This window comes from Peromyscus eremicus, chromosome 5 (assembly GCF_949786415.1).
Source record: "Peromyscus eremicus chromosome 5, PerEre_H2_v1, whole genome shotgun sequence".
NCBI lineage: Eukaryota > Metazoa > Chordata > Mammalia > Rodentia > Cricetidae > Peromyscus > Peromyscus eremicus.
This window is the reverse complement of record NC_081420.1, coordinates 47,403,707-47,431,022: the sequence shown is the minus strand read 5'-3', so window position 1 is coordinate 47,431,022 and position 27,316 is coordinate 47,403,707. Positions and strand designations below refer to the sequence as shown.

Genomic DNA, 27,316 nt, shown 5'->3' with positions numbered 1-27,316 from the left:
TGGCGGTCCCAGTGGGCAACTCGTCACCTCAGCTCCACGACCTTACAAAGCTCACCTGCCCTCAGCCCGTGGGACAGCACCGCCGGCCCCTCACGGTCCCTCAGCGACGAGCTTCCGGCTCTGGGCGGAAGTGCCGAGAGACCGGAAGTCCCACATCTGCGGAGGAAGTGATGGCGGGAAACCAGCTCTACCCACCCAAACTTCATCCTTACCCTGGCGAGGTACTGTTCAGGTAGACGACACCCCGAAGGACAACGGGAACAACCTAATTTTCGTACTGTAGTTGATCCAGGACAGCCCAAACGAGTGCTAAAAGTTCATAGGTGGGCGTGGTGGCTCATGCCTACAACAAGCAGCACTCAGAAGGCTGAGGTAGGATTGAAGCCAGTTTGGGGTCGGGGGGGGGGGTGGGGTAGCCTTGGCTGCATAACAAGACCCTGTCTAAATTACAAAAATGTTTCATGCTTATGCGGAGTCTACCTCTGTAGGGAGTTCATAGTTATGGAGAAAAGTGTAGTGTTGCTCCCTCTAGAACTGGAAAGAAAAAGATAACCAGCTAAGGCATAAGGCAGAATCAATAGTAAATGCAATGTTTTAAATTGAAAAGTCACCACTGTAAACAAGTAGTTACTGTGAATCATTTTTTTTTAAGATGTTAAAAGCCAGTAACTATTTCATTGAAAACCAAGTAAGATGCTATGTACATAATGATATGGCAAGAGGCCTCTGACAGAATTAAAGCACAGTATACCTGCGGCTGGGCATAAACTTAGTGGAAGAGCTCTGGCTTTGCTGGATCCAAGTCAGTTTGGTCATATATCACTACAAAAACAATAATAAAAGAAAGCTGTAACTCAACCAAAGGGGAACTGTGTAACTTTGTGGCAGATGGCATTCATGACAAATCTGTTTTATTGCTCAACATTGAGAATACCCTGTAATGAATCTGTTGTCGTTGATTCATGAAAGATAAAATAAGCTTTCCAGAAGCTTTCCTGTTTGAAATCCTTTCAGTAGGACTAGAACATCCTACTCTTGTCTCTGTTCTCCAGTAGAAATATAGACCTTCAAATAAGAGGTTTCAGGGATAACATTCCACTAAGATGGTGATGCCCTTTGTCCTGAGACAAGGTCTCATGTATCCTCGGTTGGCCTTAAAACTTGCCATATAGTCATGACTGGCCTTGAACACCGGATTCTCTTGCCACTATCTCCCAAGTGCTAAAATCTGAAGCTTGCACCATCAAGCCAGTATCTCCATATTTATTTTAACTTCATAATTCTCAAGGAATTATTGATACAAAACATCTGCTCAAAAAGAGATAAGAGATTATTCTGAGCCAAATTTGAGTGACCTTGACCCAGAAACACTTAGTGAGTTTACCCTGAATGACATGTTACTGTGGAAGAGATTACTTGAATTTTTAGACACACACACACACACACACACACACACACACACACACACACACACGTCATACATAAGAACACTTTCAAAATAAGTTGCTGGAACACAGAGTAGCAGATTACAACAAAATTGGATCAATCACTTCAGTTTCAGAAGTCCTGTGATTTTAGCTTTAGGGTTGGTAGAAGCTAGTGGTCTGCTAAGTTTAACAATGTATTCCAAAAAAACCTGACCTAACAGTCAAAGATGTTAAATTGGCATCAAACTCATGATAATCTCTCTGCTCCCACCTTCCAAGTGATAAGATTACAGCTACGAGCCACCACACAGCCAAAATTGGATTTATAGTTACTGTTTCCAAATGTCTCTTAAATTTGGGCACATGTTGGGCTGGAGAGATGGCTCAGTAGTTAAGGTCACTGACTGCTTTTCCAGAGGACCTGGGTTCAATTCTCAGCATCCACATGGCAGCTCACAACTGTCTGTAACTCCAATTCCAGGGGACCCAACACCCATGGCAAAACACCAATGCACATAAAATAAATTTAAAAAACTGTGCACACATAAGCATATTGTTCTCAGGCGAAGGTGAACAAACACTGGCTATTTGACACCACAAAAGGCACTACAATGATCTATTACTGAAAAAGGATGAATTTAGAGGAAGTTTAGATAGCCCTGTAAGGGGTTGGGCAGTACTGAAAATCTTACACAAATCTCCACCTTCTGTAGGGTGTAGCAAGCACAGCTGCAAGAGATTACAAGCCCCTTTCTAGGTATTCTTGTAAGATTCGTTTGATTCCCCAGGACATCTAATCCCAGAGGGGATTGCTTTATATTTGGCTCTTGTCTGTTTTGTTTATTGTTATCTCAATAGGGTGACTGGTGTCATTTACACTGTCTTTTGAGGATTCCCCCACCCAGAGTTCTTTTTGCCTGTTTTAGAATAGATGATTGGAGGTTTTCCATATGTCATATTCAAGATCATTGCTCCTGAGAAAGAAGGAAGTCTGGTGTGCTTTCAAAAGCCATGTCCCAATAAATGAATTGGGTGCTGTACACCTTTGGAAAAGTATAATATCCCAAACTTCTTCCTAATTGAAACTGTATGGGGTTTGTCTTGAAAGCAAGTTAGAAACTCTTACTACTTGCTGGGCCTGGTGGCATACACCTTTAATCCCAGCACTCAGAAGGGGGAGGCAGAAGCAGGCAGATCTCAGTGAATTAGAGGTCAACCTGGTCCAGAGAGCAATCCAGGCCATCTGGAGCTACATAGTAAGATCCTGTCTCCAAAAAGAAGATGAGGAGCAGGAGGAGCAGGAGCAGGATGGTGAGGAAGGGAAAACAAAGGAAAGAGATTTCATTATCTTTACCCTGGGGAGGGATTTTTTTTTTAATGTGATAAGATTTTTAAATGCATACCTTTAATATCTGTAAGGATCTTTGTTTTCTTTGGTTAACAGTTATCTTTATTTTTCCTAAGGTAGTAGTAAGGAAAAAAGGAAAACTGGATTCTCTTGGGGAAGACCTGGTCTAGGCTGTGTCTGTTGGAATTTTCTTTGGGCCACCAACCAGCTCCCAAATAAAGACATGGAGACTTACTATTAATTATAAATGCTCTGCCTTAGCTCGGGCTTATCCTATTAATTCAACCTGTTTCTATTCATCTATGTTTTGCCTTGGAGCTTTTTTTTTGGTTTTTCGAGACAGGGTTTCTCTGTGTAGCTCTGCACCTTTCCTGGAACTCACTTGGTAGCCCAGGCTGGCCTCGAACTCACAGAGATCCACCTGGCTCTGCCTCCCGAGTGCTGGGATTAAAGGCGTGCGCCACCACTGCCCGGCGCCTTGGAGCTTTTTACCTTTCATTCTGTGTGTCCTATGTTCCTGCTTCCTCCATGTCTGGCCGGGCCCTGGCATCTCCCTGATGTCTCCTTTTCTTCCTTCGTCAAGCCTAAATTCCTCCTCCTACTTACTCTTCCTGCTTGGAAGTTGTGGTGATATTTTATTTGTGATGAAATGTGATATTTTATTTGTATGTTAATAAATAAAGGTGCCTGGAGATCAGAGGTCAAATAGTCATTAAGCAGAAGTCTGGCAGTGGTAGCACACGCTCTTAATCTGATCACATGGCAGGCAGAGTCTCTGTGTGGTCAAGGACACAGCCAAGCATGGTGGCACGAGCCTTTAATCCCAGTACCAACCATAGAGACCTGGAGGTCTGTATAGACAGGCAGTGACGAAGAAGTCATGTTGCTGGGCTTAGAGCCAATGAGAAAGCAGAACAGAAAGCCAATAAAAAACACAAGTCAGACAGGAAGAAGCTCTCTGGGGGAAACTACTGCTGGTGGTAAGCTAAAGCTAGTTGTGGCTATTGCTGTGATCTCTATTACCCCTGTATTTGGCTCTGTGTTTCTTATTTACTACGACTGTTTAGAAATTTGTCTACAGGAGACTTGCCTATACCTCCTACCTCGCTATTGCTGTTTAGCTTTTTATTAGCCCAATCAGGTGCCTTAGGTAGGCAAGGTAAAACAGCAACACGTCTTTACATAATTAAACAAATATTCTGCAACATAAACAAATGCAACACATCTTTTGGTAGTTAAACAAATATTTGGCAACAGCCTTGACTTCCACTCAAGGTTTCTCTGAGGTCTTTGTCCTTTTTGGACAGCACACACAAGCATTTTTATTATTGTATTTGTTTCATAATCTTTTTTTTTTTTTTTAAATTTTTATTTATTTATTATGTATACAGCATGTATGACTGCAGGCCAGAAGAGGGCACCAGATCTCATTACAGATGGTTGTGAGCCACCATGTGGTTGCTGGGAATTGAACTCAGGACCTCTAGAAGAGCAGTCAGTGCTCTTAACCTCTGAGCCATCTCTCCAGCCCCCATAATCTTTTTTGAAATGACTTTTTACACTAGGTACATGTAACTTTGTCTTTCTCAAGATAGACAATGTGGTAGTTTGAATGTAATTGGCTCCCAAAATCTCATAGGGAGTGGCACTATTAGTAGGTGTGGTTTTGTTGGAGTGGGTGTGGTCTTGTTGGAGGAATTGTGTCACATAGGGCAGGCTTTGAGGTTTTCTATGCTCAGGATACCACCCTGTGTCTTAGTCAACTTCCTGTTGCCTGCAAGATGTGGGACTTCAGCTACTTCTCCAGCACCACGTCTGCCTGCACATTGCCATGATCCCCACCATGATGATAATGGATTGAACCTATGAAACTGTAAGTGAGCCACCCTAATTAAATGTTTCACTTTATAAGAGTTGCTGTGGTCATGGTGTCTTTTCACAGCAATGAAAAACCCTAACAGATGGATTCAAGGGAAAGGCAAGGAGGAAAAAAAAAAATGAAAAAGTCAGCTGGGTCTAGTTCATCTCCTTACCTGGGAGCTTAGCTATTTTTTGCTGTGAATTCATAGTTTTGAGAGTAACATATTTTTCCTTTTTCTAACAATTTTTTGAAGACAGTTTCACTAGAATATAGCCCAGTTTTCAGGGTGCTTGCCTAGCATCCATAGGGCCTTGGGTTTGATTACCAGCACTGCATAAGATGGCATGGTAGCACACACCTGTAAGCCCAACATCTGGGAGATGGAGGCACTAGAACAGCTGAAGGTCATCTTTGACTGTGGATTTAGTTTGAGGCCATCCTGGACTGGAAGGAAGGAAGAAAGTTAAGAGAAAGGGGGGGGGGGAGGAAGGAAAGAAAAGAAAAAAGAGGAAGAAGAGGAAGAAATGGGATGGGGGAAATCACACACAAAACAGGGTACAAAGGCAGAGAAAAATGAGAGCAGATACAACACATAAATTTTCTATTCTTCAACATCAGGGATCTTCCCCAATAGTTTTTCACATCATTTTTTTTTTTTTCCAGACAGGGTCTCTTGGAACTTTACAGATTCAGATATGCTTTACAGATTTGATTTAAAGAATATGCTTGGCTGGGTGTTAGTGGTGCATTGCCTTTAATCCCAGCACTGGGAGGCAGAGGCAGGCGTATCTCTGTGAGTTCAAGGCCAGCCTGGGCTACAGAGTGAGTTCCAGGAAAGGCACAAAGCTACACAGAGAAACCCTGTCTCAAAAACCAAAAAACAAAACAAAACAAAAATATGCTTTACAGATTCAGTTATAATGGCTTGTCAGAGTATCTATGTTATCTGTCTGTCTGTGCTTCCTCAGTACTGAGATTATAGGGTGCACATTGCCATATTCTGATTTTGTGTTGATGCTGGGGGTCAAAACTCAGATCCTTGGGGCTAAAGAGATGGCTCAGCAGTTAAAAGCACTGGCTGCTCTTCCAGAGATCTGAGTTCAATTCCCAGCAATCACATGGTGGTTCAAAACCATGTAGAGTAGGATCCGATGCCCTCTTCTGGCATAAGGTTGTACATGTAGATAAAGCATTCATATTCATGAAATAAATAAATAAATCTTAAAACAAAACCGAACTGAGATCCTTATGTATATAAAGCAAGCACTTGACAGCCTGGGCCCATCTCTGTCCAAATTTATACTTCAATCAAACCACAAACCCACTTTTACAAAACTTATTAGAAAATCCGAGTCTCTCTGAATTCCTACTTTGTGTCTTAAAGCCACATCTTATTTTAATAAGCCCTGCTTCTTTAACTCAGTACTTTTGTTTCTTGAGACAAAGGTCTGAGTATGCAGACCAGCTGGGCTCCAACTCGCTATGGAGGTGAGAGTGTTCTTGAACTCATAATCTTCTTGCCTCAGCTTCAGTGTTATTACAGATTTGTGCTACTTCCTCTAGTCTCTTTGCTCCATTTTGTATGTCCAGTTCTTTAACTGACTTACTTAATCTGTGAGGTTTGATAAACCATTACAGTCTTAAAAAGCCCTGACATTTTTATCAGAATATTCATCAAAACCAAATCTCTTTAAAACCCTCCTCAACTCCCAGTTTACAACTTCTGTTAAGTAACTGGGCAAGTTTCAGTAAGATTTACACACCATCTAACTGCTTACGATTAGTGCTAAACTACCTCACTGTGGTGGTCTGAATAAGAGACCCTCATGGGCTCATATTTTTGAGTACTTAGTCACCAGGGAGTGGAACTCTTTGCTAGAACTAGAAGGATTAGGAGGTGTGGCTTTGTTGGAGGGAGTGTGTCACTAGGGGTGGGCTTTGAGGTTTCAAAAGCTCGAGCCAGGTCCAGACTCTGCCTGCTGCCTACAGATAAGGATGTAGTTCTTAGCTACTGCTCCAGCGCCCTGAGTGTCACCGCATTCCCGCCATGTTGTGGACTGGACTAATTGAAACTATAAATCCCCAATTAAATGCTTTCTTTTATAATAATTGCCTTGGTCATGGTGTTGTCATAACAATAGAACAGTGACTAAGACATTCACCGAACTGAGGTCCAACTATCTTGTTTCATGGATTATCTCTTCAGATATAGCTTTCTTTTTAAATACAGTGATAAACCATGATAAACAATATGAAGTCGGTGATTCTTCTAAAGTAGTGTTGTATAAAGAATATGCTTTGTCAGGGAGTGATGGTACATGATTTTTTTTTTTTTTTTTTTTTTTTTTTTTTTTTTTTTTTTGGTTTTTTGAGACAGGGTTTCTCTGTGTAGCTTTGGTGCCTTTCCTAGAACTCACTCTGTAACCCAGGCTGGCCTGGAACTCACAGAGATCTGCCTGCCTCTGCCTCCCTAGTGCTGGAATTAAAGGTGCACGCCACCACCCCCTGTTGATGGTACATGCTTTTAATCCCTGCACTCTGGACATAGAAACAAGCAGATCTCTGAGATTAAATCTACATATCAAGCTCTAGGCCAGCAAGGGCTACCAAAAAAAAAAAAAAAAAAAAAAAGGCAGGACAATTATTGCCCATTAACTGCTAGGAAACACTGTACACAGCTGACTTGAACTAACAGGTTAACACTGAAATTTATATCACTGATTTTTTTTATTTCCTTTTTAACCAAGCTGTACATAGCAAAATGCCTAACATTACAGCTAAATCTCAATATATCAAATAATCTAAATATGAAAAGATAAATTAAGATGAGCAGAGTGAGTCTGCAGTTAGCCAAGTGGGGTGGTCAGGTTAAGAAAGTAAAATGTCAAAAAAAAAAAAAAAAAAAAAGAAAGTAAAATGTCCACTATATTATATATGAACTCATAATACTATAGGCTTCATCACTGTGAGCCCATTTCTGTATGTGAAACTTTTTTTTTTTTTGAGAGTCTCACTGTTACCTTGTCTGGCCTGAAACTCTCTATTTAGACCAGATCACAGAGATCTGCCTGCCTCTGCCTCCTGAGTGCTGGGATTACAGATGTATAAATACACATTTCTTTCCCCTTTCCTATGGGCTTAACATGAACCACAGGACAATGACTAAGGATGACAACAGCCTGGGATGGGGCGAGGCCCTCAGGAGTAGGAAAGGAAAGGAATCTAGAGCTCGAGAGCTCCTTTGGCCTAAGGCTGTAGGACAAACTCTTACAAAACCCAGGTCAGGCCCAGCCGGCTATATAGCCAATAAGGACCTTGAACTTTTGATCCCAATTTCCCATCCTATGTGCTAAGATTATAGGCATGTACCACCTCATCTGGTTTGTTTTTGGAAATAAAAGGCAGAGGACTTGAAGGCAGATTTAAAATAAAAGAGTAGAAAGTTACGAGGCTCCACATCTGATAGGTGGAGAGTGGAAAAGGTAATAGGAGACATTAGATTGCTAGGTGAGGAATCTCCTTTTCTGCTAGGAAAGGAAGATGAGAGAAATAATACAGGTTACTGGGGGGTGGGGGGAGGCTGCTCAAGGAGGCAGTAGCGACTACACCAGCAGCCAGGAGAACATTCCCTAATAGCACTGGAAACCAAAGAATGCAGGTGGCTGGATGCACTCAGAACTGGCAGAGGGCTTCCGAAGATCTCCCGAGGGGAATGAATGGGGGACAGAAGTTAGAGGAGGGGCAGTGGGAGAGCAGAGCAGATGAACTAAGACCTTGCTAGACCCAGGACTGGACTGGAACCCCAGCTACTCCAGAGGCTGAAGGAAGATAAGGCCAATAATAGCTTAGACAACAAAGCCAGACCTCATCTCAAGAAAATAAAAATCTTGCTGAGCCAAGTCATCTATGGCAATATAACTGACATTTATTCTTGCAGATCTGGTAAATAAAATTAATGTTTTTCTGAAGCTGCATAAAACAGAAAATATTAAAAAGTAAGTCTCAACCAGGCAGTGGTGGCACACTCCTTTAGGCCCAGCATTCAGAAGGCAGAGGCAGGTGGATCGCTGTGAGTTCAAAGCAAGCCTGGTCTACAAAGTGTGTTCTAGGACAGCCAGGGCTACACAGAGAAACCCTCTCTCAAAACACACACACACACACACACACACACACGTCTCCAACATGGCAAAATCCAGCTCTCCAAGAGGATAGCTGAAGACTTTCTTAGGCAGGAAAAGCATTACTGTAGAACAAATCCAAGGAAATAGAATCTTTTTTTTTTTTTTTTTTTTTGAGATAGGGTTTCCGTATAGCTCTGGCTATCCTGGAACTCACTCTGTAGATCAAGCTAGCCTCCCCGGAGATCTGCCTGTCTCTGCCTCCTGAGTGCTGGGATTAAAGGCGTGCACAAATAAAATCATCTTATTAAAGGAACAAAGATACTCATTACATTATGGCTCTCTTCTGAATAACAACTATGACCACAGACCAAGTAAAGAATGGAATTATGATTACTGGATAGATAACTTGACTCTAATTCACTGTTAAGCATTTCTGTTACTGACAAAGGCAAGACAAGAATGACAGAAGAATCATGAATTAGTACCAGGCCAAAATTAATTTGATTAGGCAAGAAAATAAATCGACTTACACATTCTTTGTCAGGAATGATGGGACACATCTTTTATTCTAGCATTCAGGAGGCAGAGTCTAGGCTGGTGGATTCTTTGATCCTTGAGGCCAGCTAGAATTGTATAGTGAAGCCTGTCTTTCTTTTGAGACAAAGTCTCAAGTAGCCCAGACTGGCCTCAAACTCATATAGCTGAGCATAACCCTGAACTTCTGATCTTCCTGACTATACCTCTGGATTGCTGGGGTTACAAGTATGTTCCACAAAACACTTTTTCTGTATATTTTCTTCATTCACAGAGAAACAACATTATACACAGATATAATCAGTTTGGGGCAGAAAAATGTTACAAGACAAGACACACACACTAACAAAAAAAAAAAAAAAAAAAAAAAAAACAAAGAAAAAATAAATTGGGACCAGGATGTGAACTTCATTAAGTGGAGCCTCCTTGCTGAAAAAAGCAGAATTTGTGGGGTGTTAAGGATGGAAGCAAGAGCGTGAGTGAGAAGAATGTTTACTGCTTTCATTCTGTCTTTTCAGACTTTGGTATAAGCCTTCAAAGAGACAAAACTGACATACTCTTAGTATCATTTAGGGAAAGACAACAGTTCTTTGGTCTTTAGCTAAAGACACTTGTCTAGGAAGTCCCTGTTTTGAACTGAAGCATCAGTGAATTGGGAACCATCCATATCATACAGTTACAAAGCAGAAGTTTCTCGGAAGATGTCTTTTTTATTCATAAATCCAGAACATGTGTGGTAGTAGGGAGTTGGTCACATTTAGCGTCTAACATTTCTAAGACCCGTGTTTGTGGCTCCTGGTACTTTCAACTTTGTTTTTAAAAAATTAAAAAAAATCTATCTTATTTGTATGAGTGTTTTGCCTACGTGTGTGTCAGTGTATTACGTGCATGCCTGCTGCCTACAAAGGTCAGAAGAGGCCATCAGATCATTGGAACTGGAGTTATAGATGGTGGTGAACTTCTATATGGGCACTGGGAATTGAACCTGGGTTCTCTGCAAGCCTCTTAACCACTGAGCCATCACTCTAGCCCTCAAGTTTGTATTTTTATGCAAAGGGATTCTGACAATGAAACACTTTCACCCACATCATCCTCATTTACTCAGGAGACTAGTACTTGAAAAGAGAAACAGGAAGCCACTCCGCATTTTCAACTAAAAGAAGCTATTGAGTCTAACCAAAATCGGCAAATATTATTCATTTTCTTCTGTGAACATCTTACTTAAATGCTTCATTAAAGCCACTAGAGCAGGGTTCCCACCACAGGCCTCAATTTGTTTGTAGGCTTTAGCTTCAAGCTCTCTCAGAGTGTATCGAGTATATTCAAAAGAACCTACATCTTCCAGGTACTGCACACAGTATTTTTTAATATCTATATTTTCTGTTCTTTGGCGCAGGATATTCTGTACCTGGGTGCTTTCTGGCCTTGACCAGATGGCATGAATAGTGGGGAATGAGAACTTCCCTTCTGTCAGGTCTTCACAGAAACTTTTGTTTTCACTGTATTCTTTGGAGTGTAAATTGGCATAATCATCTCTAATCTGGAAGAAGAGCCCAAGTGTATCAAGCAGTGGCTTTAAATCTTCTTTGTAATCAGAGAACAACTGCATGAGACCCACTGCTAGTCCAAACAATCCACCTGTCTTCTGCAGCACCATGGCTTTGTATTCTTCCTCAGTGGGACAGGTGTAGGTGTCCCTCCAGTAAATATCTAGGCCTTGTCCCTGATGGAGTTCCAAAAGTTGGCGTGTGAAAAGCTTTACAGCATCTGGGTGATCAAGTGTTAAGACTTTCTCCAGGCCAAGGAAATAGACATAATTGGCAGAATTGATGACAGATGGGATTCCATAGATGCTATGCGCCACTGGAAAACCACGTCGGAGCTTTGAATTGTCTTCAATATCATCAATGAGTAGGCTGGCGTTGTGCAACATTTCAGTTACTTCAATGATAATCTAGAGGAAAACAACCAAAATAGAAAGAAAATTTCACTAACATATACACATACAACACACACATGTAAAGGGATACAACCACATACATACAGGTATATACAAAGACTAGTGCACAAATGTGTACATACACACACTGAGAATTTTTTAAAGGATTTATTTCTATTATTTTCTATTATTTTTAATTTGTGTATGTGTCAGTGTGTATGTGCATGTGAGTGCAGGTGCCCTTGGAGGCCAGAGACATCAGATTCCCTTGGATCTAGAGTTATAGGCAGTTGTGAGGTGCCTGATGCTGGGAATTGAACTTAGGTCCTCTGCAAGAGCAGTACATGCTCTTAATGAACCCCAGAGCCATCTCTCCAGCCTAGTTTTTTTTTTTTTTTTTTTAAAGACATAGTCTCCTTATGTAGCCAGCTTCTAAGGGCTGGGATTCCATGTGTGTACTACCATGGTACATGCTTGCCAAAACAGGTTATACTTAATGATACTACTAAAAGTGCCCCTCCCCCATTGCTGTTGCTGTGTTTTACCATAAATCTGTCAGCCAGACAGGATTTCTTTTCTTTTCTTTTTTTTTAGGTTAATCTGCTCCGTTAATCCCCAGTTAAAGCCATTGTCATCTCCCTGACAGTAGACACATCCCTTCTAAAAGCCACCTTTTCTGTACAGGGTTGGGCCTTTAGGAAGCCAAACCAAAGGCAGAAACAGGATTTCAGAAACCAAAGGTGTGTGGTAATAACTGCAAATAAATTAACCAGGCACAGAACACCATGTAGTCATGCTCAGATGGTGTCTACTGCTTTTCGTGGAGGAAGGGGCAAGAGGCTGGTGGGAGGGTACCTGGGAGGAAACAATGATTTTGTTTTGTTTTGTTTCTTGGTCATAAGAAACTGGTCTATAAACGTGTGCCCCGCACAAGCAGTTCATTTAGATATTTTCATGGATCTTTTCAATTTTCACAGACAACCTATCCAGATCATTCCTCAAGTCATCCAGCAAGCCTTTGGCTGACTCCAGGTTGTTTTCATTTGTTTCAATCTTGACGGAGTAGGCAACCAAGCTGTCCACGGCAGTCCTGAGCATTTTCAAGTCTGATTCCACTTGGTCCACTGAGGATTTCAGGTTGTCTAGAGAGGAGAGTCTATCCAGGAAATCCTGGGGAGGCAGGCCTGTGGCCTGGGCTTGGTCCTGGCTGAGCATCGAGTGCACCTGTCCTTGCAGTGACCCACACTTTGCTGCAGCTCCTTCACTTTGCTCTGGCCAGTGTCAGCTGGACCTCCCCCAGGCTCCTCACTGTGCTGGCCAGATCAGAGGAGGACCATAGGCTTTCCAGGTGCTCCTGCAGCATAGCCAGGCACTGCTCATACTCCTGGCTCTGAGACAAGAGTGACTTCAGACTCTCAGTGTGGTGAGCAAAGGCCACCTGCATAGAGTAGACCTCCAATCTACCGCTGGAGTTCATCTAAGGCTTTGGAGTCTTTGAAGACAATGGCCTCCTCTGCTCCATGGGCCTCAGCCTTCAGCTGCTGCAGCTCTTCTTCCAGTCTCCTGATGTCCTCTGGGAGGCAAGAGGAGGACTCCTAAGACCGCAAAAGCTTCTCCATGAGGGCCTCCAATGCCAGGCGCCTGCTTGAACGCATATTGTTCCTGCTTGAGGCCCACTAGCTCCTGGACCTCTATGTAGACATCAGATTCCATGGTCTGAAGGGAACTCTGCAAGGCCTCAATGTCCCTCTCCCTGGACTTCACAGAGGCCTGGACCTCCTTCAGGGCTTTCTCCAGAATTTTCAGGTCCTGATTGCGATCGTCCTTGGATTCTTCCAGGGAAGGCCACCTTCACCTTGATGTCATTTATCTCCTTCTGGCTCCTCTTCTGGACATCGGTGAAGATGGAGATTTTTCACTGATGGACTTGGTGAACTCTGGCTGTTCCAGAACTTGCTTTGTAGACCACGATCTCCAAGGATGTGAGATCCCGCTCTTGGGCATCCTTGACCACATGGATCGTGTCAGACAGATCTTTGAGAATCTCATTCTTCAGCTTCTGCAGAACTTCGCTGATACGGTTCATCTAGCTCTCCCCCTGCTTCACAGCTTTCTCTGTGGGGTCCTGTTTATGTTGAGAACTTCTCAAGATAGACTCGAAAGTCCCAAATATGGCTTGCAGAGATTGTACCTTCTGCTTGACACCCTGCAGGCTCTGGCCCAGCTCGTCCCTTGGCCGCACCGGACCTGCCAGACTTCCTCCAGGATATGATGGAGAAAGCCCTGAAAGAGGTCCAGGCCTCTGTGAAGTCCAGCCACGTGCTCTGGCCTGAGTGCTTTAGGGCCTGAGCCAGGGATCTGTAAACCCACAAGCAGTCTAGTCAATAGTAGCTCTGGCCCCTTTAAGCTCTGGCCACGTGAGTTAGAGATCTGGCTGCAAGTATAGCTCCAGATGCGTGTAGCTGGACCACTTGTAGCTATGGTCGAGTGCATGTGTCAAGTGCACATAGCCTGGCTGAGTACGTGTAGCCCATCTAGCTCAGTTGGTAGAACATGATACTGTTAATCTCAGGGTTGTGGCCAACCCACATTGGGCGCCAACTGTAGACGGATTTCTAAACAGTCTTATTAAGTAAGAAACACAGAGCCAACTACAGAGCTATATATAAGCCATAGAGATCAGAGCAATAGCTGTCAAGTAACCTAGCTTACCACCTTGCCATAGCTTCCCAAGAGGTTCTTCCTGTCTAACCTGCACCTTTATTGCCTTTCTGTTCTGCCTTCTCATTGGCTCTAAGCCCAGCCACATCACTTCCTCGTCACTGCCTGTCTATACAGACCTCCAAGTTTCTATGGTTGGTACTGGGATTAAAGGTGTGTGTTACCATGCTTGGCTGTGTCCTTGAACACACAGAGACTCTGCCTGCCATGTGACTGGATTAAGGGCATGTGCCACCACCGCCTGACTTCTGTTTATGGCTCGCTATGACCTCTGATCTCCAGGCAAACTATTTATTAACATACAAATAAAATATAACATTTCAGCACAAATAAAATATCACCACATATTACCAAATTATTAAAGTCTCAGTTGTCTTAAGCTTTTACAACTAATAAATATTTAGCAACCTCAATATATAATATTGTATAAACATTAAGAGAATAAGGATCTTAGAGTACTTTTACATGACACCTACTCATTCCTTAGTGATTAAATGCAGAATAAGATTAGAACTGCCTAAGGGCTGGGGATGTGGCTCAGTGGCAAAGCACTTGTTCAGCATGCTCAAAGTCCAGAATTGGACGCACAGTAGGACAAAACAGAGACAAAATGGACTGCCTAGATACCTGTAGTTTGTCTTCTGGAACTTTCAGCCAGTGATTAAATGCCTGTGAAAGTTTGGTTCTCACCTGTTTACCTGCAATTAATAACACAGAATATGACAAATAAAACATTATTTTACTTAAAAAAAAAGTTAAGAAACACTTATTTAATTGAGTTTCTATGATCATGTGCATTTCACGGTGCACTTGTGGAGGTGGAAGTCAGAGCTTAGGCATGGTGACAAGCACCTTTACTGCCTAAGCTATCTCACTGGCCTCCAAAATGTGATTACAAGAAAAATTGAAAAACTTTCTTCCAAACTGATCAGACTTAATAAGATAGTCACAGCAACCCATTTCCTTCCCTGCCAAATACCCCTCAGATTTCCCAATGTAAAGGAATAGTGGAGGTGGATTACCCTCTTCATTTTATCATTCAAACTACACTTGGGTGAGTGGAGAGATGGCTCAGCGTTAAAGAGCTTTTGCTGCTCTTGTAGAGGACCCAAGTTTGGTTCCCAGCACCCATGTCACGCGGCTTACAACCATATGTAACTCCAGCTCCAGGTGATCCAACACCCTCCTCAGTCCTCTGTTGGTACCCACACTCATGCACACATACTTCCCACCCCAGCACATATATACACACAATTAAAGATCAAAAGGCACAGCTTTTTAAAATACGGGCCAACAAGAAAGTCTAAAGCACTTCAGTGAGTTTTAATCATATTGGAGATGGAATGGTCATTTTTAGAAAATACACTTTAATTTCTTTTTCTGAAAAACAAAGACAATCTGTTCGGGGACAATTAGTTAACACTATCTGTTACACAAAACTTCGAAGCATTTTGCCAATGAATTTCCTCATAAAATTATCTGTCATTCCTTTAAATTAAGGTTTTAGAGACTAGGGCAACTTCAGTTTACGTATCCTAAGTTTAAACAAGTGCTAGCCTTTGGTATTGACTAGGGCCACTAGCTTTCTAATAGCATTTTCTTTTTCACATGGAACGCTTGAGAAAGATCTTTCGGTAGTAGTTGCCAGTAGAAGTTAAATTAGCCTAAACATAAAGCAATAGTAGATAAAATTCACAACCAATTCATTTAGTACAAATATCGTATCCCATCTAATACTGCAAATTCAGAACAGGGCTCAAGAAAATAATTACATAAAAGTTAAGTTTCGGAGGCTAGAGAGATGGCTCTGTGGTTAAGAGCACTTGCTGCTCCTTCAGAAGTTCCAGGTTTGATTCCCAGCATACACCTGGTGGCTTAGAACCCTAACTGTAACTTCACTCCTAGGGGAACTGACCTCCCCTTCTGGCCTCCTCAGGTACTAGGCATACATGTGGTGTCCAGACACACACAGCCAAAACCTCCATACACATAAATAAAAACTTAAAAAGGAAAAAAAAAGTTAAGTTACAGTCTGGGTATAGTGATGCACACCTTTAATCCTAGCACTTGGGAGACAGACCTCTGTGAGTTCGACGTCAGCAAGACACTGACTCAAAAAAAAAAAAAAAAAAAAGTTTTAGAGGTAAATGTGACTAGGGCAAAGCCTAATGACATGAATTCCATCCCCAGGATTCTCTGAGCTCCACATACATTCACACTCAATACATTAATGAGGGGAAAAAAAGGAGTTGGGTTGGACAGATGGCTCAGAGATTAAGAATGAGTTAAGGGTTAAGATCCTGTAGAGGACCTGGGTTTGTCCTAGTACCTATATCACAGGTAGCTCACAACTGGCTAAGACTCTAGCTCTAGAGGATATAACATCCTCTTCTGACCACAGGCATTTACACACATGCACATACCCTCCCACAGACACAATTAAAAGAAAGAAGGAATAACTTTTTAGGATTGGCCACAGTACACCTGTAATACCAGCACTTGGAAAGCAGAGGCAAGAGGTTCACCACAAATTCCAGGCCAACCTGGGCTACTTAATGAATTCTAGGCCAACTTAGGGATGTATCAATGATATCCTGTCTCAATAAAACAGAAAGCAAAACAGAAACATTTTCATTATATAGTTCTTTGAATAATTCTTCTTATAATGGTATTGCTTCAAATAGAAGACCTCCAGAACCATTTAAGTTTAACCCTTCCTGTTGCTAACATTTACATAAACACTACTCTCTGAAAACTATGCTATATGGACAATAACTGAACTGTTACCTGGTAATTGAAGTAAGTACCTATAGGGCTCTAGAAGAATTCTTTCAGCTTTCTCTTGAGTCTTCTCCATGTTTTATAAATTTCAAAGCTGACCTGTTAAAAAGGAGAAATATAAAAATGATCTCATGAATCAAATTATCTTTAAGTGTTAAGTGCAAAGGAATTTTTATTAAGGTATTTTTTGGACAGACAAACCTTAAATTTTATTTATATAGTAAAATGTTACATGTATAAAACCTTGAAAAATTATGTAAAGCAAAAGGAGCCAGCCACAAAAGAACATGCTGTATGATCCTATTTATAGGAAATGTTCTGAATCAGGCAATCTATACAGATGGGAAAACAGGTTAGTGGTTTCTGGCTCAGAAAAAATAAGGACTGTTACTAATGAATAATGAAGGTGTGTGCACACGCTCACATGTGTGGTGTGTTTGTGTATAGGATCAAAATGTTATTAGAATGTGGTGACGGCTGTACACTGTAATTACACTAAAATCTACTAAATTGTAATTAAAAAAAAAGTTTTTGAAAGGTCTTATGGTGTAGCTCAGAATGGCTTCAAATTTGTGACTGCCCTGTCTCATGGTTTTCAGTGCTGAAATTACAGACATGCATTTAGCTTGTCCTGAGATGGGGTCTTACTATGGTGCCCAAGCTGGCCTTGAACCTGTGGGTTCAAGCCACCAAATCCATCTTAATCATACACTCTGAATGGGTGGTATATAAATTATACCTCAAGTTTCTAAAAAGAAAAATTCTTCATTCCACTGATTACATTGATCAGAATGTTTAGTTGATTTTTTAGTAGTTTTCTTAGATGACTTATTGCTGACATCAAGTAAATGTCAAAACAAATTCACAAAAACAGACATTTCTATAATGATTACAAATATTCTATCAATATTAAGATAGGTGTGCTTTGTAATTTGTGAAGAACATTTTTCTCAAATCAATAAATTTCAGAGATTGTTTTTAAGATGCATACTAATTTGAATACAATTATTATTTAAGAATCCCCTGTAGTGCCTTATTATTTTGAATTTTGCCTTTACTTCAATATTTCCTAGAATATAAACTGTGGCATGTATGTACATATGAATTTTTTGAGACAAGATATATGTAGTCCCAGCTAGCCTTGAACTCGATTCTTTTGCCTCTATTCCCAAATACTGGGATTACAGAGCATGCTACCTTGCCCAGCTTCAATCATGGTCTTTGCAAGGGCTTCCTTTACTGGTGAGTCTTCTGTTTCTCTGCAAATATCTATGTCTACTTTTCTTCTCAGAGATCCGCTTTTCTAGTGACCATGATACCTCTGGCAAGTTTTAGGTGTTATGAGTTGTGTCTTCTTTGGGGAGCATCATTTAGTTTTCAGAATCACAAGCTCTCCTCTAATAATCTTTTATGGATTCACTGTGTATATGTAAATATAAAACCAAATAGAACATGGTTACATGATGGCAGTTCATGGTTACTGCTGGTCAAAGAGCTAGCTACATATCACAGGTTTTGGAATCGGAGGCACCTGTGATGGTTAGTGTTGTCAACTTGACAGGCTCTAGAAGAGGGAGTCAGTTCTCTTCCATCATGTGAACGAATCCCATGGACAGAACAACTCAGGTTGTCAGGCTTCATGGCAAACCTTTAACCCAGAGCCATCTGCTGACACTATACATAAAATTTAAAGAAAGAAAGAGTTAAGAGCTAAAAGCTATACTGACTTCCACACAAGTACTATGGCATGTAGATGCTCATACACGTACATAGTAAGTACCTGTGAGAAACAAAAATTTTTGTGTGTACATGTATTCATATGTGTGAGTACATGTTTGTATAGAGGCTATATAACAACCCTTGGTCTTCTTCAATCATTTTCCACCTTATATTTGAGACAGGATCCATCACTGAACCCATGCCTTGCCAATTTAGCTAGACTGGCTGGCTAGTTCCTGGGATATGCTTGTTCTGGCTCGGGCAAGTGCTGGGGTTAAAGATGGAGGGATGTGGAACTTGACTCCTCATGTTTCATAGATGTTTTACTGACTGAGCCACCTCCCCTGCAACCTCAGTTTGTAACTCTTCATTGAAGACAGATAATAAATGAAATCAAGAATGAAGGTGATGTATTTATTGTTCAGGGTGCTCTTTAGAATCAAACACATACAAATGTGAATGCACGTGCTGAGCGCTTTTTTATTGTTTGCTTTTGGAGGCAGGATTTCCCAATGTAGTTCAGGCTGCCCTAGAATGAACAATCCTCCTTTCTTAGCCTTCAAGTGCTAGGATTACAGTGTATCACCATGCCCAGTGAAAAGCATGCTTTAAAAAGTATTCATAGCCATGCAGTGGTGACACACGCCTTTAATCCTAGCACTTGGCAGGCAGAGGTAGGTGGATCTCTGTGAGATCGAGGCCAGCCTGGTCTACAAAGCAAGTTCTGGAATAGCCAGAGCTGTCACACAGAGAAACCCTGTCTGTGGAAAAAAAAAGAGGGGGTATCCATTTATTTAATTTTTTTTGTGTGTATGGTTATCTTAGTTACTGTTTTATTGCTGTAAAGAGACACTATGACCAGTCCAATGTGGTGGTGCATATTTTAGTCACAGAACTTGAGAGGCAGAGGCAGGGGGAATCTCTGTCAGTTCAAAGCTAGTATGCTCTACACACATAGTTCCAAGACAGCCAGGGCTATGTAGTGACCCTGTTTCAAAAACAAAAACAACCCAACAACAAAAAAATATGACATTATGACTAAGGCAACTTATAAAAGAAAACATTTAATTGGAGGCTTGCTTACAGTTTCGGAGGGTGAGTCTATGAACATCATGATGGAGATCTGGCAGCAAGCAGGTAGGCATGCATGGCACTGGAGCAGTATTTGAGAGCGTACATCTTATCCATAAGCCTGAGGCAAAAAGCTAACTAGGAATGGCATGAGCCTTTGAAACCTCAAAGGCTACCTCTAGTGACATACCTCCTCCACACTTCCTAATCTTTCCCCAAACAATTCCACCAACTTTGGGGGGCCATTCTCATTTAAACCACTACAGTGGTGTATGTGGAACTTTAAGATTGACATTGGGTAATTTCTTTAACCTTCCCACCTTATTTTTTGAAATAGTCTTTTATTGAAGCTAGAGTTTGCTGGTTTGGCTAGACTGGCTGGCTAGCAATCCCCAGGTCCTCATGATTTCACGGCAAGGACTTTACCTACTGAGCCATTTCTCCAGCTTCAAGAGCTCATTTTTTGGTAGTTAATTCTTAGTATGTCAAACATCCACACACAAAAAAAATCAGCAACACACCAAAGCAGTTCAACAATATGAATTCAGAGAGAAACATCCTAAATAGAAAAATTCTAGCCAAATGTGGTAGAACATGTTTGTAATCCCAGCAGTTGGAAAGTGAGGAGAAGGATCAGAAATTCAGGGCCAGCTTGGGCTACATGACATTGAGACATGACAAGTCTCAATCCCTTACTTCCTGAGGAAAAAAATCTCCATTAGCCTTGACTAGCAGTTACTATTAAGAACATCACGCTGGGCAGTGGTGGTGTATGCCTTTAATCCCAGCACTTGGGAAGCAGAGGCAGGTGGATCTCTGTGAGTTCCGAGGCCAGCCTGGTCTATAGAGTGAGTATCAGGACAGGCTCCAAAGCTACACAGAGAAACCCTGTCTCGAAAAACCAAAACTGAACCAACCAACCAACCAAACAAACAAACAAAAAAGAACATTACAAGGAAAAGAATCGTCATAAAAATAGTTTAAACTATTCCAAATAGCAACTTAGACTGGCCTGGAACTCCCTATGTCGTCCAGGCTGGCCCTGAACTCTTGAGCTTTTTGGAGAGGTGGGATTACAGTTGTTAATGCTGGACATGTTACTTTGGTCTTAAGAGGTTAAAGATAAAGGTGATGCAAAGAAGGAAGACAAATAATGTTTGCAACAGATCATTTAAATATATGATAAAAAAAATCTGTTCTTTTTCCGTTGGGTGAAGTCCAAAGCCTTGCACTTGATCTACCATTACCTTAAACCCTCAAGTCCTCAAAGCATCTTTTATACACTCCTCTCTTTTAAACCAGCTGGCAGCCATCTTGTCTCAATTAGGTGGCAGCAAAAAGCATGCTATCTTGTTTGCACTCGGGAAACCACATTTGACCTAACTTTAAATAATGAAGTCACCTTCAAGAATTTGCCTCTGGGTCAATAGCAGGTACCTTTTGCACAGGAATTAAGAGTGACACATCCTTTAAACACTGAAGTGTCATGTTGTTGTCCCCCCCTACCCCCCAAAGGGTTTCTCTGTGTAACAGAGTCCTGGCTTTCCTGGAATCTGCTTTGTAGATAGGCTGGCCTCAAACTCAGAGATGCGCCTGCCTCTGCCTCCCAAAAAACCTGGTGTTTTTTAAATATCTTTAATATTTCTCCACTAGTGATGAATTTTTAAAAAGTTATTTTTTGCTCATTCACAGTTTAACACTACTCATATAAGTCAATTAATGTTCCCTTCCCAGAAAATATTTACATATAGTTCTCTGTGGTGGAGAAACATGAGAACTTCAATGTCTGTAAGTACTGACAGTAAATCTGTTTTGCACTTTAAGAGTCTAAGGCAGTTTAAGAGTTCTATATACTCTTGATTTAAAAAAAAAAAAAACAGGCCGGGCGGTGGTGGCGCACGCCTTTAATCCCAGCACTCGGGAGGCAGAGCCAGGCGGATCTCTGTGAGTTCGAGGCCAGCCTGGACTACCAAGTGAGTTCCAGGAAAGGCGCAAAGCTGCACAGAGAAACCCTGTCTCAAAAGACCAAAAAAAAAAAAAATAAATAAATAAATAAAAAAATAAATAAAATAAAATAAAAAAAAACAAAAACTAAGGACTGTCAATTGTCTTGGTTAGAATTTTCAGCTTTTCATGTACTAGACTTAAGTGCTGAGTGGCATGAACTCAGTTAATCTTATGTGGAATCACTATAGAATGCCTCAGTGCAAATCTGATACCAGTTTCCCACTTTAAAAAACTGAAAAGCTGTTGGAAATTTGTTTGAAAAAGAGATTAGTGAATATTTATGCAAGTAGATCGTTTTCCCTGTTGAAATACTATTGCAGCTGCCCCTCTGACCTTCCGCCATCATTTTATTTTTTCTTGAGACAGGATCTGTGTGGCCCAGGCTAGCCAGGAACTCATTACGTAGTTCAGGCTGGCCTTGGAATTGTGTCAGCACCACAATGCTAAACTCTAGTTCTGGGTGAGTTGTCATTTTAGCAATTCAAGTTGGGAATCCAAGATATCCTATTACTCACTGGACCATTAGAGCAGATAAAACCTCTTTTTTAATTTTGATTTCTGGTGACAGGCTCCTCCTGTGTAATCTAGGCTGGCCTACAATACACAGTAGTAACCCTCCTGCTTCAGTCTCCAGGGTGCTGGATCAAAATTCCTTACCCTGCCTTCCTCATCTCTCTGGGCCTCAGATGCTGGGAAAGCTTTGTCCTGAAACGCGTTTCCAACATGTTCTTTCCTTTAGGCTCTTCCCTTAGGAACTCCTGCTGGCTTCTTGAGCCAAGCTCAATCCTTATTCCCTCTGAAAAGCCTCTCAGTACTTCCCTAAGCCAAAGCTCTAATTCACATCCTCCTATCATGCTTCACTTTGTCTGACCAGACGCGTTCAGGAAGTCGCACAAGGTCCATCCTGTCTTTCCACATGGACTGAATGAACGTTTCTCCTTAACACCTCAAGAGGATAAAATCGCGCATCAGCACGTATCCAAATATCGAAAATTCCATGCAGAGTATTTCTCTCTGTTTTTTATAGGCAGGCTCTGGCCTGAAACTAGCTAAACATATGGGCCCCGAGAAACGCAGCTGTGAGGCGCACAAGACCCTTTCACTCCAAGCCTTGGAAATGATGGCTCTGAGGAAAAAGGGCTCCACACCGGCAGTGGTGTAATAAGCTCGCAGGCTGGCTTTTCCCCTGCGCTGCATCGGTGCCCTTCCGCTCCTCAGAGCCCCTCTGCCTCCCCCGCGTCCCAGCACCCGGCCGCCAGTCACCCCAAGCCGGGTCAGCATCCGGGTCCTCTCCCTCCTTTCTTCTTCTTCCTCCTCGGTTCCGCCCCCTCCCCCGCTCCCCATCCGGGTCCCCCCTCCCTGCCGCCGCGCCGCTGCTCACGGTTCCACGATGATCTCAGACTTCAAGCCGCCGGTCGGAGACTAGCAGTACCCACATCAATTTCTCACTTTATAGTTCAGACCTCGGCTCTTCCCGAGGCCTCCTTGGAGCCCTCCCCCTACTTCACCACAGAAATCTCCGCCCTCCTCAGCGGCCAGCGACGCCGCATTACTGGGTGCAAGAAAATACGCCATCCCTGGCACACTGCGCAGGCGTCGTATGCCACCTCCCCTCTGCGTTATGGCCGCGCCCCCTTCCCCCCTCCCCGCTCCCGTCGAACGCAGGCAAGAGGCATTGCGGTCTTGGTAGTTCTTATGTCCGAGAGTTTGCCAATTGGCCCGGAGGAGTGGACTACAAATCCCAGGAAACACTGAGGCATAACTTTCTGTTTCCATAGAACTGGTGGGAAAATGGCGTCGTTGTTTGCATCGTTCAAACCAATAAAAACTGGGAAGAGGCGGGCTCCAAAGAATCCTAGCCAATCCTAGATCGTCTGAAAGGCATCCGGGAAAGAGGTAGGGGAGGGGAAAAGAACCGAGGGGAGGGGAGAAGGGGAAGGGGGGGCCGGGGTGGGGGGAAGCGATGTTTGCCCGTCAGTCGAGTCCGGAGTGAGGAGCACGGGCGCCGGAGCGGAGGGAGAGTCTCGAGCTACAGCTTGCCGCCGCGACGGCCACCGCCTGGACGTCTGCCCGGAGGGAGCCGCAGAAGATCGGCCGCCGCGGTCCTCGGGAGGGCTTCGAGACCGGGGCCCGGACCTCCGTCTGGGAGGGATTTTTCGTCGCCCCCCTCCCCCCGCGAGGGAGCCGGAGCGGCCGCCAAACAAAGGTACCAGTCGCCGCCACGGGAGGAGGAGGAGCTGGAGCCCCGGCCGCCGGCGGACCCGCAGCTTCTTCGCCATCTCTCCCCCGGGCCTGCTGGTGTTGGGGGGGAGGCGGAGCAGGGGACTCTGGCCGCAGGGCTCAGACCTCGTCTACGCCGGAGGTAGGGGCATTCTTGTTCGTGGGGGAAGCTCCGGGCCGGGCCGCGCAGCGGGGCAGATGGCTACGGGGCTGAGTCGGCGCTCGCAGCGGGGCCTCGGCCTCCCGGGACCCCCGCCCCCCGCGGCGCGTAGCCGGAGCCGCCCTTCCCGGGCCGCACCGTGAGCCCTGCGGCCTCGGCCCGTGGGACTGAGAGCTGGATGTCCTCGGTGCCCGGCCCCGGCTCCCACTTGTGGGCCTGGGCTTGAGCGGGACGCGGACGGGCTGTGTGGGGCCGAGCCGTCGCAGCCTAAGGGCCGGCCGGTTCACTCAGGGCTCAGTTCCGGAGCTCCGGGCATCGCGGTTCCGTGGGCTTGGACGGCTGCAGCTGCACTCCAGGCCGCGCCGGACTCTGGGCTTGTTGTGAGTTTTCTTCTGACAGAAATGGCGTCATCGTGGAGGACGGGAAAAAGTCCGTGGAGTCGCGACAATGGAGCGGCAAGCGGCGGGCGGTGGGGGCGGTAGGGGCTCTGGGATGGCGCGTGCCTGCTCGGGTTCCTGGCCTCACTCGGTGCCGCCCCCGCCCCGACGGCGTAAGGGGTGCCGGTGGTACTGACCGGGTGTCTTTGTTTCCCCTCCAGGTGCAGGTGAAGCTGGTGTCGCCGTGGGGATCGCGGCCCCAGAGTCACCATGAAGGTAAGGCGTCACTCAACCAGCTTGAGTGGCTTTCGAATTCAGGAAGTGCAGGGGCCGTGGCTGTGGCAGGCCTGCGAGTTTTGCAGAGGCAGGTGTGTGGAGTGGCTCGGTGCGGAGCTGGAGACAGAGGGTCAACTGGTGCGATCATCCACGGGCTGTGTCGTGGAGTTGTGGAGTCAGTTAGGAGACATCTCACCAAAGCTGTGCGTGCAGCGGCTCCCGAATAGAACAGCGCCTTTTGCATGGAACCTTAGGAACAACTGCACGAATTACAGCGTCTTAAATCATAAAACAGAAAGCTGTTCTAGTAACCTGACTCTTGGAACAGTACTATACAGTGGGTCTGTCTGTTAACACCGATGAACGAAAATTGTATTTAATCGTGTGGACAGAACCGTGAATTTTAAGCAGAAGAAAGCAGAAATAATTTTGAAGATGTTTAAAGCAGTTTGGTGCTCTTCACCTTTAGAGATCCGATTTGGCCTGTTGTACCTTGTATTTCCGGGGATTTAGGGTTGTGTGGTTCATTTTTCTTTATGTTGATGTTCTGGGTCCTGGAGTTGTCACGTGCTCTGCTGTGTTGTGTTGTGTGGAAAACTGATGGCCAGGTTCCTCTGAAGTAAACATGTTGACTGCAGAATAGCTTCTAAGAAATGTGTCTAAGAAGTAGTTTGTGTATTGGTAGGATAAAAAAAATCGTAGCAATAAAAATACGGGTGTTTTTTGTCATTTTAGAGAGTTTGTAAAGTTGTTTTTTTGTTTTGTTTTGTTTTGTTTTCCCCACACTGGTATGAAAAGCTTTGGGTATCTGATATTTAACTGGTGGAATTTTGATACTAGAATTCTTTTTTTCTTTAAATATATTACAAATCCAGATGTGCTTGAAACGGTAGTAGTGTGTGTTTACTAGATTGAAATGTAATCGATAGCATGTCAGGATGTAAATGGCATCACTTTTGACAGTTCTTTTAGGATGTTTTTTCTTTTTTTACTTAATTTCATTTGTCTCCAGAATGAGGATTGCTTTTGTAGACCTGCATCCAGGTACAGTTTCAAAAGCTTCTGTTTATAGAAGAATGCAAACACTCTTGCCACCTAAATATTTGCCTATTGTACAAAGCAGTTTAGTCCATTTTTAAAGTTTTTTTCTTTCTTTCTTTCTTTCTTTCTTTCTTTCTTTCTTTCTTTCTTTCTTTCTTTCTTTATTTTTTAGTTTAGGGCTCTGTAAACGGCTTGGTTTTTATTTACTGAGTTCCTGTCTCACTCTCATCTGAATGAAAACATAACCAGTGATATGTTGGAGATGAAACCCTTTATTAGTCACCGATGTACAATCTATGAAAAATGGGTTTATTAGGAAAAGCATGCCTTGCAGTTGGTTGAAAACTTGAGAAAAAAATTTTAAGTTGACTGATATATGTATAATATTTGGAAGATGAATACATTTTCGGAATGCTGATGCTGTAATCTGTCATAGTTCCCATTGTAATGCCTGACATTATCTTAGAATGTAAATGTTTGTCTAAAAGGGTTATACTAAGTTGAAGATGTAGATTTTTTTATTTATTCCTTTCTTTTCCTGTTTAAAAAACTTGTGTGTTTAAGAAAAAGAAAAGCCAGGTATGAGGGTGCATGCATGTTAATCTCAGCAGTGGAAGGAGGATCAGTAGTTCAAGGCCAGCCTGGATAATACAGTGAGCTAGAGGCTAGCCTAGCCTACCTATTGAGTTGGAAGCCAGCCAAGGCCACATGAAACACTATCTCCAACAAGCAATCAAAATAACCATGAAGAGAAAGTTTGCTGGAAACTTTAGCCTTAAAAGTTTCATGGTCCTAGACAAATGCAAGTTTTCTTGTGTGTTACTACCTTTAAAATAAAGGTACTTGTTATTAGTAATGTTAAAAAAGTTGTTAAAACAAATTTCCAACTTTATAAAGAACTTTCTGTTTTTAGTTTAGGAAATTTTGGGGAATCTATTACTCATTGCTAGTATTAAAATCTTATTTTTGGCAATTGAATTTCTTACATGTAAAAGATAAATTCCTCCTGAGTGCCTGAGATTCAGTGATTAGGAGCCTGCTGCCCTTCCTCATGGGAGTTGAGTACCTGGCCCTATGTTTTACAGCCACCTTGTAACTCCAGTTCTGAGGGCGGGATCTAACACTCACTTTTGGTCTCCACAGACACCACCCACACACATGCAACATTCATTTACATAGTCACACACATACACATAAATAAAAATAAGAAAGATAAATCTTTAAAAAAAAAAGATGGCATACATCTTTAATTGCAGCGTGTAGGAGGTAGAGGCAGGCAGATCTTTGTGAGTTTGAGGCCAGCCTCGGCTACATAGTGTGACTATCAAAGAATCAAAATAAAATGAAGAGAAGGTATTTAGTATTGAGTATATCGGGCCCAATTTTGTGTGTGAATAAAAGGTTTCATGTAGCTTGTGTGCGTGTATGTGTGTGAATAACATTTGAGCCATGGAGTGATTTTATGCTCTTTGTTGAATCTTGCCAAACAAAGCTTATTTGAAGCAAGCTTTTAAGTTTGAATTATTTGCCTTATTAATAGTGACACTAGGAATTTTATTGTGGCAGTGTATTGAGATAATGATATTCTTTGGTCTTTGGCTAAAAGTCATTAAATGTATGAAAGTATATATTCTGTTTTAAGTGTTAGCTGGCTTTTAGAAGCAATTTTCTTATGGTATAACCTTCAAAAATTAATTTACACAAAGCCTGGTC

General features: G+C 42.8%; 3 protein-coding genes and 1 pseudogene across 16 annotated transcripts in view; 1 reads left to right on the top strand and 3 right to left on the bottom strand.

Annotated features, from left to right (window-relative positions):
• Tbce (tubulin folding cofactor E) overlaps nt 1-154 on the bottom strand; it is a 42,158-nt gene extending 42,004 nt beyond the window's left edge. For all 4 annotated transcript variants that reach the window (XR_009379359.1, XR_009379360.1, XM_059263393.1 and 1 more), the window contains exon 1: nt 56-154. The gene's annotated coding sequence lies outside the window, so the exon portion shown is untranslated. The remainder of the gene's footprint in view (nt 1-55) is intronic.
• Nucleotides 155-9,981: 9,827 nt separating this feature from the next.
• Ggps1 (geranylgeranyl diphosphate synthase 1) lies at nt 9,982-24,767 on the bottom strand. 5 transcript variants are annotated; one of them, XM_059263402.1, is made up of 4 exons: nt 24,484-24,767; nt 16,739-16,831; nt 14,579-14,649; nt 9,982-11,245 (listed from the first exon to the last, which is right to left on the bottom strand). In XM_059263402.1, the coding sequence occupies exons 2-4, from the start codon at nt 16,806-16,808 to the stop codon at nt 10,484-10,486; spliced, it is 903 nt and encodes a 300-aa protein (XP_059119385.1). In that variant the 5' UTR covers nt 16,809-16,831; nt 24,484-24,767; the 3' UTR covers nt 9,982-10,483. The 5 variants fall into 5 exon arrangements, with proteins under 5 accessions (XP_059119385.1, XP_059119383.1, XP_059119384.1 ...); XM_059263400.1 differs by lacking the exon at nt 24,484-24,767 and adding an exon at nt 22,911-24,415; XM_059263401.1 differs by lacking the exon at nt 24,484-24,767 and adding an exon at nt 19,536-19,706.
• Nucleotides 12,160-13,723, bottom strand: LOC131910338 (cytoskeleton-associated protein 4-like; annotated as a pseudogene).
• Arid4b (AT-rich interaction domain 4B) overlaps nt 23,310-27,316 on the top strand; it is a 117,422-nt gene continuing 113,415 nt past the window's right edge. For 5 of the 7 annotated variants that reach the window (XM_059263390.1, XM_059263389.1, XM_059263392.1 and 2 more), the window contains exons 1-2: nt 23,783-23,891; nt 24,508-24,562. In XM_059263390.1, coding sequence (XP_059119373.1) covers nt 24,557-24,562 — 6 coding nt within the window. In that variant the 5' untranslated portion in view covers nt 23,783-23,891; nt 24,508-24,556. Of the gene's footprint in view, nt 23,426-23,626; nt 23,736-23,782; nt 23,892-24,507; nt 24,563-27,316 lie in introns of those variants that run through there. The other 2 variants (XM_059263388.1, XM_059263387.1) reach the window with 2 other exon arrangements.

Excerpts from the sequence above, each read along its gene's own strand:
- Ggps1 (XM_059263402.1), bottom strand. The coding sequence starts at position 16,808 with ATGGAGAAGACTCAAGAGAAAGCTGAAAGAATTCTTCTAGAGCCCTAT. Across the intron at positions 14,650-16,738 it reads GTACTTACTTCAATTACCAG|GTAAACAGGTGAGAACCAAA; the intron begins GTAACAGTTCAG and ends TATTAATTGCAG. Across the intron at positions 11,246-14,578 it reads TTCCAGAAGACAAACTACAG|ATTATCATTGAAGTAACTGA; the intron begins GTATCTAGGCAG and ends GTTTTCCTCTAG.